Source organism: Halichoerus grypus, chromosome 10, assembly GCF_964656455.1.
Source record: "Halichoerus grypus chromosome 10, mHalGry1.hap1.1, whole genome shotgun sequence".
Taxonomy (NCBI): Eukaryota; Metazoa; Chordata; class Mammalia; order Carnivora; family Phocidae; genus Halichoerus; species Halichoerus grypus.
In genome coordinates, this window is record NC_135721.1 from 59,665,467 (window position 1) to 59,680,514 (window position 15,048).

At 43.9% G+C, this 15,048-nt stretch overlaps 1 protein-coding gene across 9 annotated transcripts in view; it reads left to right on the plus strand.

Annotated features, from left to right (window-relative positions):
* Positions 1-15,048, plus strand: part of BCL11A (BCL11 transcription factor A) — a 101,925-nt gene that overhangs the window by 82,834 nt on the left and 4,043 nt on the right. For 2 of the 9 annotated variants that reach the window (XM_036103905.2, XM_036103947.2), the window contains exons 3-4: positions 3,454-3,555; positions 8,832-14,060. In XM_036103905.2, the coding sequence (XP_035959798.1) occupies positions 3,454-3,555; positions 8,832-10,852 (2,123 nt within the window). In that variant the 3' untranslated portion in view covers positions 10,853-14,060. Of the gene's footprint in view, positions 1-3,453; positions 3,556-8,831; positions 14,061-15,048 lie in introns of those variants that run through there. The other 7 variants (XM_078056520.1, XM_036103938.2, XM_036103954.2 and 4 more) reach the window with 7 other exon arrangements.

Below are 15,048 nucleotides of genomic sequence, written 5' to 3' on the forward strand. Positions count from 1 at the left end.
TTTGAAAAGACTGATCCAGAAGAGGGCAACACATCCCATTTGTGAGTCCAGACAAGGAAACAGAGTCCAGTTCTTACACCATCCATGTCATGTGCCACAGCTGCTGTCTCAAACATTTCAGCTTTTATGGAAGTGGTGAGGACACCATCTGTCTGACATAAACTGGTTTGGATGTTGTCTTGTGCAAAGAGCATTCCCTGTTTGATGGAAGGCTTGGCTCTATTCTCTGTCCTGTCAACGAGGAAGGGTGGCACCTGGGATTCCACACGAAGGGATTCTTAGGTATGTCCCAAGCTTGCTCTGGTTTTGACTGTTCTGAAGGAGGTGAGTCCCAGACAGAAGGGACGACAGTCTTGTAGCCATTCTGGCACTCTGCCAGAGGAACATGCTTCCAGCTTCCATGCCTCCCCTCGCCCTAAGACAGCAGTATTAAACTGGAACTGTGCCTACACATCACCTGGAGGAGTTGTTAAACACAGATTGCCGCACAGCCCCCACCCCCAGGTTTTTATTCAGCAAGTCTGAGGTGGGCCTGAGAGTTTGCATTTCCAGCAGGCTCCCTGGGCCTCAGTCTGCACTTTGAGAACCACTGCCCTAAGAGTACCACCAAGGAAACAAAAGAGAGCATAGCCAGACTGCCCACTTTCCAGCCCACCACTCCCTGGGGAAGAGAAAAGGCCCTCAGCCCGGGGTGGCTCAGGCAGGTAGAGCTAGCTGCTCGTTGAGTGTGATGCTAAGAAGCATTCATTGTGAGACTTTGCCTAAAACATGTTGAAATAATTGAAAGCATCACAGCAAAAAGTTAAACCCTAGGGAGGCTATTAACAATTTAGCATTTCCAGTTCCTGTGAGAATGTCGACTACTTACCAAGGGGAATGCGTTCAGTGGGAGAGGCTGCAGAATCAGCTGGGGTTCCCCATTGCCTTTGCTTCGATGCTCTTCCTGGACGAAGAGAAATGCAAGGATGGGTCTCTCGGAAAGACAGTGTCAGTAGCTTGTTAAGCTGACAGGAACAGTTTGTCTCTCTTCAGCTGACTAATTCTGTAGGGGAAGCAGAGGTAAAGGGTGAAAGCAGTGAAGTCTGGGTTGGGGAGAGGGTGCAGCTAAGAGGCTCAGGAAGCAGATCAGGTGTTGTTTTCCAATTTTGAAGCCAAGTCCGATTTTTGGATCCTTCGAAAGGCCCACTCAACACCTCTGGGTTGGACTCTCTCCCAAGAGGTTGTCACGAGAAGTTGTTTCTCTTAATGGGTCAGGAGAAAGAGAACCCTCCTCACTGGCACTTCTTGGGCAGGAACCAGGGGAGGAGATAGATGGATATCCCAGAAAAGAGCACTGGATGGGAAGTCAGGAGACTAATTCCAATCTTCACTTTAACCATCAGCATAGCTGTGGAGCAGCCACTTGATTTCTCAAGGCCTCAGTTTCCCCATCTGTAAAATGAAGGCATAGACTTGAGGATCTCGAAGGTTTTTTACAATTCAAAAGCCAAAAGCAGGGTCGTGGTGCCAGATACCCAGGTACTGGCCCTCGCTTTGTCACGTGGCCTGGCCCTGTGGAAAAGCGGACCAGGCTGCTGCCCCCGGAAGCTCCGCTTGCTCAGGGCCGACAAGTTTGTAGACATGTTCACCCACTGAAGGTAAATGCGAGCGGTCAGGCCTGGATTAGGCTAAGAGCCCTCCCATTTCTTGCTGGAGGCCGTATCAAGGCACCTCATGGCTCTTCTCAGAGGAAGTGGCAGGGAGTTTGAAATCAGACCGTCCCCGTGCAGGGGTCCAGGTCTCTTGCTGCATTTCTGCTAGGGTCACAGAGCTACCTCAGCTGTGTGGGTCTCCTAAGAAAAAGATTTCCGTCTTGGTCACAAGACAAACTTAGGAAAGGGCTAAGGCAAGAGCAAGTACAAAAATGGGTTCTCAGACTTCTTGTTGAAAAACACAATGACTAAATCCGTAGTTAATTTTACCCTCTATTCTCAATACCCTGTTTATAATATAAACAGTTGAATGAAGATGTATTATTATTTTTCTTAAGTCCAGTCTTTGCACTTTTCACGGGTTCATTTTGTGGTATTTATTTTGTTTGGGGTTAGAGCAGAGGATATGCCTCTCGAGATGGTCTCCGAGAGCAGCCCCCTTTGCAGGCCTGGTAACAACCGAGTGTGAGATCTTCCACAAGCACCACGCCATTGTTACCCACCGGGCTCCCCATGAAAGGGAGCCTTGTGCTGGCTGCCCTGGCTGTTCTTGGCAGCATGAATCTCTATAAGGAGAACAGGATGTATTTTACACTTGAGACCTGCTATCCTAGAGTCTAACAACAACACTTTTAAGTGCTCTTAATATTAAGCTAATGGAAAACATACTCTGTTTACTCACCATCAAAGTCTGTTTTTCTTCTCTCCCTCCTCCCCCAATCATCACAACCTCCCAGCCTCTAGAACACACCGAGTATCTCCTGCTCCATCGATCCTACACTCTGTCTCAAGGTTGACCTCTCCATGCTTGGTTGGCTCAAGGTGGACTTGGAAAAACTAGGAACTTACCACATAAACCATATAATCCCCAGGTCGCACAAACCAAATATTTCCTTTCTCACAAAAGTCTCAGTGCTAGAAATGCTTGATTTACTGCTAGATTTATGTTTACTGGTGTGAGAAGTCATTTCTCCTCACCAGAGAGAGACCAAGTGCGGGAGAATGGAGAAGGTGGGCCACTTTTTCTGGGTGCTGGTTCTCTCCTTGTCAGGTAATAGTAGGATTCCTCACCCTCAAGATGTGGACTTGGCCAAAGTTATTTGAACCCCAGAAGTCTAATCTTTATTCTCCACTGCTTTGTGTTGTAAGAAGCCATGTCTATATGGGGAATTCCATTGATCCGATTCTAGAGTGTGGCCCAGCCCACGATTTCCCTGTCTCCGAAGGTGTTGTCATAAGTACAGCTTGGGAAGAGGGAGCAGTGGGACAGGGAGGGCAGAGTGGGCCTCTCTATTCTAGAAGAAATGATTCACAGATCCACTCATTTCCTACTTGCATATTGTTTTTTGCTTGGGCTTATCTTGTTAAGTAAATGTATGCGTGTAAACCAGCCTTGCAGATAAATCCCCTCCATTTTGCCAGTCTACCCCCTAATATTACCAATTTTCCCCTTGCTGTGTACACATCTCTTATTATAAGACAATAAACAATAACAAAGAAGCAAATGAACCAAAGACCCCCCCCCCCCACTAAAACAAACCCCTTCTCTTTTGTCTAAAAAGACCAAAATCAAAAACAAAACAGAATTGTGTGGAAATAACTTCATCGCTGTTTTTTCGATACAGGCCTTGGGCCTGTTAACTATCTGCAAGGCTGTTGTAATGATGTTAATCTATTTTAATGGAATTGAAATGTGATATCCTGTGGTTTACGATGCACATTGTTTATAGCTTTAGTGCTTGATTTTGGGTTTCTTTCACAGATAAACTTCTGCACTGGAGGGGCCTGTCCTCCCCTCGTTCTGCACACGGAGCTCTAATCCCCACGCCTGGGATGAGTGCAGAATATGCCCCGCAGGGTATTTGTAAGTTGAGCATTATTTTTTCTACAAATGTCCATGTGTATAAAGATGAGAGTTTCTGGAAATTACCCTTACTTTTTAAGTACTGAAAGGAGTTACTTACAAAATAGATTGGCATCCTCATCTGCATTATTCCATTACTCACTTGGCACCCTCTCCCCCACTCCACTCGACCCCCTCCTCTTTTCCCTCCCCTTTTTTGTTTCTTTCCTCACTGAAGACATGGAGCTCACAGCCGCTCATCCCTGGGGGGAGGGGGGGTCTTCGCCCCAGGTCTTATCTGGCTCCACGGCTGGTGACCATATACCATCTGTGTGTTCAGGGCCCATTTTATTGCTGGACATTCACTTGCATGGCCTCATTTAGGACTTGGAGTTTATTCCATGGTGTACGTGTTAGCAGAGGCCAGAACCAAAAGAAGTCAGTTTAGAGTTACTCTAGAGTTGTTCTCATGCATGTTATGTATGCATTTCTGTGTGTATTGAAACATGGTATATTTGTATATAGACATGGTGCATTATGTATGTGCATACATATACAATTTCTACTTATTTTTCTCCTAGTTTTAGAGAAAAATGCACAGCATTGTTGCTTAAATTCAAAGATTCCACCGCCACCCCACCACTACCATTAACACCATCCAAGTACTTGTTCAGACCAACTTTTATGGTGGGGATATGTTTATGAAATGTAGATTTGTATGTTCGTAAAAATGTGTTTGAAAGATGTTGTTTTAGAAGGTAATACAGTTTGCTTTTCTATGTAGTAACAAATAATATGAGTCCTGCATGGCTACACAGTCGGATGGGGGTGGGGGTTGATTCTACCCCAAACACGAAAAAGCAGCTTCCAGAAAAAAAGAAATGTGACATCGAATTTTTATTTAAGGAATGTATTTTTATTTTGAAAGTATGTGAAAACTAACCTGTTGTGGAAAGAAGAAAAGAAAGGGAAAGTGTCACGGAAAGAAAAGAACAAGATGCAGGTGTTCAGCTAGAGAGGGGACTGGTTTTTAGGTGGGAGAAGTCAAGTAGACCTCACCATCTTGTGAATGGTGTCTGCAGGGCAGGGCATGCGCCCTGAGACCAGATTTGAAGCCAGTTGTTTGTTTTGTTAACTCCTAGGTAATCCTAGGTAACAAAGAGTTATTGTGTGAATTTCACAAGTCCTCAAGTCCTGAGGGCTGGGCGGTGCAGGGGTTAAAAAGTCCCTCTTCTGCCACCCCCTCCCCAACACCAACCTGGGCCTAAGCCTGGCTTAGGTCACAGATTGTAGAGAGTTTAGGGGGTTGGACTCTTGGTTTCGAGTCCCTACATGCTGGTTGGGTGGGAAGAGCGCTCCTCATTTGGCTGGGGGTGCCTGGGGCCCCGCATGGGGCCGTGGGAACAGAGCCACCCGTGGAGGGAAGGGAAAAGAAGGGAGTGGGGCAGTAGAGAGGAGGGTGGAGCTGAGTGGCCAAGGGCTGCTGGCCTCCCTCTTCCGCTGACCCTCCTGAGGGCAGGGAGTTGGATTGGAGGGGTGGGAAACTAGGAGCCTGATTCAGAGCCCATGTCTTCTCCCCCTCTTCCCGTAAAGGGAGGGTGCCCAGTTTGCTGGTGCCCATGCTGGCAGGACCAGTTTAGGAGTGACCAGACAAGGTATGTGGAAATGGGTTGTGGAGTTCCAGAAAGCTCTCGAGCAAAGCTGACCTCCAGGTCACTCAGCTGCCTTAACCGGCTGCCCTTGGCTGGCAGAGCGTTTAGCACTTAACCTTGTGGCTTCCCTGCTGGTGGACCACAGTCGTGGGCCCTAATGTGGCCCCCTCTTGCTGCCTTCTAGCCAGGGCCTCCCCTTGGCCTGGGCTGAGGCCTGGATTCTGGATTCCAGACTTCTACAGGAAGCCCTTCTGGGTGTACAACGTGGTCAGTCATCACGCTAGGTTAACTCACCAAGCCTGGGAGTAATGAAAACTCACATTCACGTCGGACCTGGTAGTTTACATATGGGTTTTGTATACATCTGTCATCTGAGCCTCACAATTCTTTCAGGTACTGTTTTTATGCTCACTTTACAGATAGGAAACCTAAGGTTCAAAGAAATGACATGACTGGCTCAGAGCCCTAAGCTGGTAAATAGTAGAGCCAGGGGTCTGGTGTCAGACCTTGTTCTTCCAAATCCTGAGGCTTAGATCACATTACTTTTTAGCATTGCTGATAACCTAAAAATGGGGTTATTCCTCCCCATACAGTAAAAAGAAATAAAATAAAAGCCGGTAGGTGAGCAATAGCCGATTTTAACCGTTTGATGCCTGGAGTTCCTACGCTTGGGGCCAGGTCTCAGTTTATTGCTCTAAGTCAAAACAATCCCCATGAATGCCCAATGAGGCTCTCAAATTGAGAAGTTGATTTTCGTCAGAGTAAATGAAGAATATTATTATATTTTACATGTCAATAAATCAATGTAGCCCTAATTTTGCCACGCAGGAAATCAATTCTGGCCTTTCTAAACCATCAAAGATGTTATGAACAAAGTAATTTCACAAATTACGGCAAGTAACACATTTATTGATGACTGCAGTTTAGGAATTGGGAATCTGTGAGCACCGTAATATAATATGGTGCACTGGCGTGAGCTGAGTAAAACACAGATTATGTGGTGAAACTGTAATGCATCATTTGCTATTAGTGGACTAGTAATAATTACCAGTTTCAAAGCCGCTCTTTCGATGTAATCTTTAGTCTCAATCGTAACAGCCCTTCTCATTGACGTTATGATTACACTAGCTGCCCTCATGATCTAGAATATCTAGTTGATAGGATACTAAAATGTGATAGTGAAAACTGTATGTTGTGTGCTCATCATAAGATGAAATGGCATCTTCTCTGACCCGATGTATGGAGAGGAGAGGGTAACAGCATAGTGTGAACATATACTGTAGAGTGATCACATCACTGCCTCTGAAAACAGAATTTTAGGAAGGTTCAGAGCAGCAAAATAAGACAGACTTTTCTCATTTAAGCCTTGTGGAGAGGATACAGGTGTGCTCCCTGATGCGGTGCTATATAACTTTCGGCACTCACCAGTGGCCATCCCGTTCACGGTACATGCGAAACCGGCATTGCTAATTATGGGTCCAGTCCTGGGATTCAATAGAATATTATAAGCTAAGATACGATTTTAAGGCATTTGGAGTGATGAAAGTGTTAAGGACTTGTTTCAGCTGACAGATCTCCTTTTTACTTATCCAATTCAGATTGTCAGGCTAAATGTATGATAATAACACAGAGTCCTAGGGAGGCAAAGGAGAAAGCCACGGAGGGTCACGTTAGTTGGAACCAGATAGTTTTTTTCCTGCCTATTTAGGACCCAAGTCATTGTTCAACAACAACAAAAAATTTATGAAAATACTCTCAATGATGCTTTTTATTTCCCTTTGAAGAGAGGAGGAAAACAAAAATAGGCAGATAATGTGATACTAATGTCAGCATTTTCTTTCAAAATCTTTCTGCCTTTTTTTTTTTTTTCTCCCTCCACATTAGGCAAATGTTGGAAACCTAATTTTGGTATCTTATCATCTAATCTTGTTAAAGAGATTTACCCAGGAGTGGGATACATTGAGGGAGATTATAAATGCATTGTAAAGTAAATTACAAGGTCAGGGCAGGGAGTCCATTATTCAGACAAGTGCTTGAGCAAGCGGGCTTGTTTTGGAATGCAAGTGCTTGGGGCTCCTGAGAAGACCCTGCCAGCTTTTCTTTCTGACTTGCTAAATGGAGGAATCATAATTGATTAATTCCTCATTCCCACTCTTTAGCTCCATGGTGGATTTTTTGCTTTTAGGCATATACTAGCTGGGGGCCTTACGCGACTCGTCTAGTCCCCCTTTTAAAACAGGCTAAAGTTTATTTCTCATTTGTGTTTTACACACTGTCTTTTTTGGAATCCCTGGGAAGTTAACTATTTTTCTCATCCTTGTCCTTTGGCCACCAACATTTGTGCCCTTTTTAATGCTGTAGTTGACTGGTAAACTGTTAGTTACTCCCTTGGTGTATATATATTTTCAAATTTAGCTATCTCCAAAAATGAATGATTGTGAAGTCAAGTTGGCCCCTCTTTGCCAAAGTGGCATTTACCACTCTCGGGTTCTTTTCAGCGAGAGAGAAATAATGTGACTTAAGCAGGGCCCCTCTCCAGACGGCTTGGCTACTGGCCAAAGAGTTGACTAGCTGAACTGTATCTTTCTGTTTCTTTCTCAACTGGAGCTGAGGCTCAGCCGAGGGCGCAGGATGTTGTATAATTTGGTTCACGTTGTTAGCCTCTCAAAATAATGAGGAGGAGGATAGTGTAGCATTTCTCAGCCTGCTGCCCGTCATGGTGCTGGCTGCTTTAACTGTTCTTAAACTAGGATGCTGTGTCTGCTTAAGTTGGCACCAGCCCCTCCTCCTAACTTCTCCAGACTTGCATTTGTTTGACTGGGGGACAACTCCTAAAGATTCGATACGGCCTGTTGGTTAAATCCGAATTAAATTTCTCTTTTGAGATTTTTTGCACCATCCCTTGAGATAAAAATGGGAGTCCCTGTAGGGTGTTGTGGGACCAGGATTGGGACTCACTGATCCTCACGCCGGCTGGGATGTGAGAAGGTTGCTAGTTTCTCTTCCTGGAATTATTTTATGAGTATCTTCTCATTTTTAACAATATCAACAATTAGTCTGTTTCAGGCTAAGATTAAAAGCATCTCCAGGGCCATAGAGAATTGTAATGAGTTGACCTTCTCTTTTTTGATATCTCTATGAAATGATTGCCTCTTTAGAAAGTTCACCTGCCACCCAGGGGAGAATAGAACGATGGGATTTAGGAAGCAGAGAAGTTTCCCTTAGGTCACCTTGTCCAAGTCCCTCACTTAACAAATGAGGAAACGGAGGCACAGAGATGAAGTCGCTTACCAAACCACAGCTGGCGAAAGATTGGGAAGCTCAGATGTTTGCTGAGTTTCCCTAGAATGTAGGGATCCTCATTCCTAAGCTTGTATTGGTCCAGATTTTTCTGCTTTGGAGATTGGATTTAAAATTCTTAGAACTGAATGAAATGGCAGAAAGACTGATTGGACAACTATTTATTGGGCACCAATATGTGCCGGGCACCAATGTAGGCACGGGCAATAATAGGTCAGTTAGGGCTTAGGCCTGTGGGGTTGAGGGCTGGGGGGCAGGGAAGGCAGGAGGTGAAACATAAAGAAGCAGTAGCTAACGCCCTCCTCTGTGATTAAACATTGATGTTGGTGTTGTATTATTTTGCAGGTAAAGATGAGCCCAGCAGCTACACATGTACAACTTGCAAACAGCCATTCACCAGTGCATGGTTTCTCTTGCAACACGCACAGAACACTCATGGATTAAGAATCTACTTAGAAAGCGAACACGGAAGTCCCCTGACCCCGCGGGTTGGTATCCCTTCAGGACTAGGTGCAGAATGTCCTTCCCAGCCACCTCTCCATGGGATTCATATTGCAGACAATAACCCCTTTAACCTGCTAAGAATACCAGGATCAGTATCGAGAGAGGCTTCCGGCCTGGCAGAAGGGCGCTTTCCACCCACTCCCCCCCTGTTTAGTCCACCACCGAGACATCACTTGGACCCCCACCGCATAGAGCGCCTGGGGGCGGAAGAGATGGCCCTGGCCACCCATCACCCGAGTGCCTTTGACAGGGTGCTGCGGTTGAATCCAATGGCTATGGAGCCTCCCGCCATGGATTTCTCTAGGAGACTTAGAGAGCTGGCAGGGAACACGTCTAGCCCACCGCTGTCCCCAGGCCGGCCCAGCCCTATGCAAAGGTTACTGCAACCATTCCAGCCAGGTAGCAAGCCGCCCTTCCTGGCGACGCCCCCCCTCCCTCCTCTGCAATCTGCCCCTCCTCCCTCCCAGCCCCCGGTCAAGTCCAAGTCATGCGAATTCTGCGGCAAGACGTTCAAATTTCAGAGCAACCTCGTGGTGCACCGGCGCAGCCACACGGGCGAGAAGCCCTACAAGTGCAACCTGTGCGACCACGCGTGCACGCAGGCCAGCAAGCTGAAGCGCCACATGAAGACGCACATGCACAAGTCGTCCCCTATGACGGTCAAGTCCGACGACGGCCTCTCCACCGCCAGCTCCCCGGAACCCGGCACCAGCGACCTGGTGGGCAGCGCCAGCAGCGCGCTCAAGTCTGTGGTGGCCAAGTTCAAGAGCGAGAACGACCCCAACCTGATCCCGGAGAATGGGGACGAGGAGGAAGAGGAGGACGACGAGGAAGAGGAAGAAGAGGAGGAAGAGGAGGAGGAGGAGCTGACGGAGAGCGAGAGGGTGGACTACGGCTTCGGGCTGAGCCTGGAGGCGGCGCGCCACCACGAGAACAGCTCGCGGGGCGCGGTGGTGGGCGTGGGCGACGAGGGCCGCGCCCTGCCTGATGTCATGCAGGGCATGGTGCTCAGCTCCATGCAGCACTTCAGCGAGGCCTTCCACCAGGTCCTGGGCGAGAAACATAAGCGCGGCCACCTGGCCGAGGCCGAGGGCCACAGGGACACTTGCGACGAAGACTCGGTGGCCGGCGAGTCGGACCGCATAGACGATGGCACTGTTAACGGCCGCGGCTGCTCCCCGGGTGAGTCGGCCTCGGGGGGCCTGTCCAAAAAGCTGCTGCTGGGCAGCCCCAGCTCGCTGAGCCCCTTCTCCAAGCGCATCAAGCTCGAGAAGGAGTTCGACTTGCCCCCGGCCGCGATGCCCAACACGGAGAACGTGTACTCGCAGTGGCTCGCTGGCTACGCGGCCTCCAGGCAGCTCAAAGATCCCTTCCTTAGCTTCGGAGACTCCAGACAATCGCCTTTCGCCTCCTCGTCGGAGCACTCCTCGGAGAACGGGAGCTTGCGCTTCTCCACGCCGCCCGGGGAGCTGGACGGAGGGATCTCGGGGCGCAGCGGCACGGGAAGTGGAGGGAGCACGCCCCATATTAGTGGTCCGGGCCCGGGCAGGCCCAGCTCAAAAGAGGGCAGACGCAGCGACACTTGTGAGTACTGTGGGAAAGTCTTCAAGAACTGTAGCAATCTCACTGTCCACAGGAGAAGCCACACGGGCGAAAGGCCTTATAAATGCGAGCTGTGCAACTATGCCTGTGCCCAGAGTAGCAAGCTCACCAGGCACATGAAAACGCATGGCCAGGTGGGGAAGGACGTTTACAAATGTGAAATTTGTAAGATGCCTTTTAGCGTGTACAGTACCCTGGAGAAACACATGAAAAAATGGCACAGTGATCGAGTGTTGAATAATGATATAAAAACTGAATAGAGGTATATTAATACCCCTCCCTCACTCCCACCTGACACTTCCTTTTTTCACCACCCCCCCTCCCCCATCGCCCTCCAGCCCCACTCCCCCGTAGGATTTTTTTCTAGTCCCATGTGATTAAACAAACAAACAAACAGAAGTAACGGAAGCTAAGAATATGAGAGTGCTTGTCACCAGCACACCTGTTTTTTTTTCTTTTTCTTTTTTCTTTTTCTTTTTTTCCTTTATGTTCTCACCGTTTGAATGCATGATCTGTATGGGGCAATACTATTGCATTTTACGCAAACTTTGAGCCTTTCTCTTGTGCAATAATTTACATGTTGTGTATGTTTTTTTTTTTTTAAACTTAGACAGCATGTATGGTATGTTATGGCTATTTTAAATTGTCCCCGATTCGTTGCTGAGCAAACATGTTGCTGTTTCCAGTTCCGTTCTGAGAGAAAAAGAGAGAGAGAGAGAAAAAGACCATGCTGCATACGTTCTGTAATACATATCATGTACAGTTTTATTTTATAACGTGAGGAGGAAAAACAGTCTTTGGGTTAACCCTCTATAGACAGAATAGACAGCACTGAAACAAAATCTCTATGAGCTAAATGTCTGTCTCTAAAGGGTTAATTGTATCAATTGGAGAGGAAAAAAAAGGCCTTGAATTGACAAATTAACAGAAAAACAAAACAAGCTTATTCTATCATTTGGTTTTAAAATATGAGTGCCTTGGATCTATTAAAACCACGTTGATGGTTCTTTCTACTTGTTATAAACTTGTAGCTTAATTCAGCAATGGGTGAGGTAAGAAACCTTAGGACCTAGCATATAATTCTATATTGTATTTCTCACAACAATGGCTACCTAAAAAATATGACCCATTATGTCCTAGTTAATCATCATTTTCCCTTTAGTTTAATCTTATAAGCAAAACTGATTATACCAGTATAAACGCTATTTTGCTCCTGGTGAGAGCTTAAAAGAAATGGGCTGTTTTGCCCAAAGTTTTATTTTTTTTAAATGATGATTAAATTGAATGTGAAACGTGCAAAAGCCCTGGAATACAATTAAATGCATTAGTAAGGAATTCATTTTATGAAGATAACTTGTTTTAAATAATGTCTGTCTAAGAAAATTCTGGCACCAAAAGAAATAGATCCAGATCTACTTGGTTGTCAAAGGGACAATCAAATGATAAACTTTAAGACCTCGTAGACCATATTAAAAAGAAGAGACTGACAATAAGGTTTGACAGAGGGTAACAGGAAAAAAACAATATGTGATCTTTTAGCACAACGTGGTACTATTTGCCATTTTAAACAGGTGTATAAGCTAATATTGATACAATGATGATTAACTATGAATTCTTAAGACTTGTGTTTAAATGTGACATTCTTAAAAAAGAAGAGAAAGAATTTTAAGAGTAGCAGTATATATGTCTGTGCTCCCTAAAAGTTGTACTTCATTTCTTTTCCATACACTGTGTGCTATTTGTGTTAACATGGAAGAGGATTCATTGTTTTTATTTTATTTTTTTAATTTTTTCTTTTTTATTAAGCTAGCATCTGCCCCAGTTGGTGTTCAAATAGCACTTGACTCTGCCTGTAATATCTGTATCTTTTCTCTAATCAGAGATACAGAGGTTGAGTATAAAATAAACCTGCTCAGATAGGACAATTAAGTGCACTGTACAATTTTCCCAGTTTACAGGTCTATACTTAAGGGAAAAGTTGCAAGAATGCTGAAAAAAAAAAAAATTGAACACAATCTCATTGATGAGCATTTTTTAAAAAAAAACTAAAAAAAAAACTTTGCCAGCCATTTACTTGACTAATGAGCTTACTTACTCGGACTCAACATTGCAAGCGCTGTGAATGGAAAACAGAATACACTTAACATAGAAATGAATGATTGCTTTCGCTTCTACAGTGCAAGGATTTTTTTGTACAAAACTTTTTTAAATATAAATGTTAAGAAAAGAATTTTTTTAAAAAACACTTCATTATGTTTAGGGGGGAACTGCATTTTAGGGTTCCATTGTCTTGGTGGTGTTACAAGACTTGTTATCCATTTAAAAATGGTAGTGGAAATTCTATGCCTTGGATACACACCGCTCTTCAGGTTGTAAAAAAAAACATACATTGGGGAAAGGTTTAAGATTATATAGTACTTAAATATAGGAAAATGCACACTCATGTTGATTCCTATGCTAAAACACATTTATGGTCTTTTTTCTGTATTTCTAGAATGGTATTTGAATTAAATGTTCATCTAGTGTTAGGCACTATAGTATTTATATTGAAGCTTGTATTTTTAACTGTTGCTTGTTCTCTTAAAAGGTATCAATGTACCTTTTTTGGTAGTGGAAAAAAAAAAAAAGACAGGCTGCCACAGTATATTTTTTTAATTTGGCAGGATAATATAGTGCAAATTATTTGTATGCTTCAAAAAACAAAAAGAGACAAACAAACAAGTGTGACATTGTACAGATGAGAAGCCATATAATGGCGGTTTGGGGGAGCCTGCTAGAATGTCACACGGATGGCTGTCATAGGGGTTGTACATATCCTTTTTTGTTCCTTTTTCCTGCTGCCATACTGTATGCAGTACTGCAAGCTAATAACGTCGGTTTGTTATGTAGTGTGCTTTTTGTCCCTTTCCTTCTATCACCCTACATTCCAGCATCTTACCTTCATATGCAGTAAAAGAAAGAAAGAAAAAAAAAAGGAAAAAAAACAAAAACAATGTTTTGCAGTTTTTTTCATTGCCAAAAACTAAATGGTGCTTTATATTTAGATTGGAAAGAATTTCATATGCAAAGCATATTAAAGAGAAAGCCCGCTTTAGTCAATACTTTTTTGTAAATGGCAATGCAGAATATTTTGTTATTGGCCTTTTCTATTCCTGTAATGAAAGCTGTTTGTCGTAACTTGAAATTTTATCTTTTACTATGGGAGTCACTATTTATTATTGCTTACGTGCCCTGTTCAAAACAGAGGCACTTAATTTGATCTTTTATTTTTCTTTGTTTTTATTTTTTTTTATTTGGATGACCAAAGGTCATTACAACCTGGCTTTTTATTGTATTTGTTTCTGGTCTTTGTTAAGTTCTATTGGAAAAACCACTGTCTGTGTTTTTTTGGCAGTTGTCTGCATTAACCTGTTCATACACCCATTTTGTCCCTTTATTGAAAAAAATAAAAAAAATTAAAGTACACAATGTAAGCTTCTTGTGTCCTCATTTGACACACTCTGTAAATTACTTTCAAGAAAATAACAGGTTTTAAGAGAAGGCCAGTCAGTCTTTTTCAGGATTATTTCTATGGGCATTTTGATGCATGTATTATACCCTAAAGTGTATATATACCCTACTATATTAATATAGACATATCTCAAAACATGGAAATAGTTTTTAGATTTTATAGTTCTAGAATAATTTTCAAGAAATGGAAAGTGTTTTCAGTCTGATGTTAAAAACTTTCCCTTCATCTCTTAACGATAATCTATTCAGATATAAATGAAAAATTTACTGGTAATAGCATCTTAAACTTTTATTTCCTTTGGATTTTTTGCTGTTCTTGTTGTCTGAAAGTTCTTTTCTATTCTCCCTTCCCTGCTCTATCTTAGAACATAATGTAAAAAATCAGCTCTTTCGTTTCCATATGAGTCTTTCTTCATACCCAAAATAACCTCACCCTCCCCATAAAAATCCAGAAACAAAAGCATCAGGTTAACGAGAGAGAGAGAGAGAAAGAGAGAGAAAGAGAGAGAGAGAGAAGTAACCAGTAGTTTAGCCAGATGTGGCAAATCTCTGGAATCAGCCACTGATTTCCTGAGATGGATGGTGGTTTGCCTTGTGCTTCTGAGGTCCTAGGGACCAGAGATGGGACAGATCTTTTAGGTGCTTTTCTAGAGTGTTCCTGGCTGATAGCAAACGAGGGGGCGAAATACCCTTCAGTGATCTTTTGCCCAACCAACAGATTTATGAAATGAAACATAGTCTTTGGAAAGCAGGTTAGGTCCCTTATAAAAACCCCTCCTTAGAAATCTGTGTTGTCAGTTTTACAAATACTGCATGCTGCAGCATCTATTTGCTTTATTAAAACACATACTTCTGTGATACTGTCTCCCTGTTCCCAGTGTAGATGAATGGATACAACGTTGTTCTTTTTGTAAAAACCAAAACAAAAGCTGTTCTGTTGTCTTGT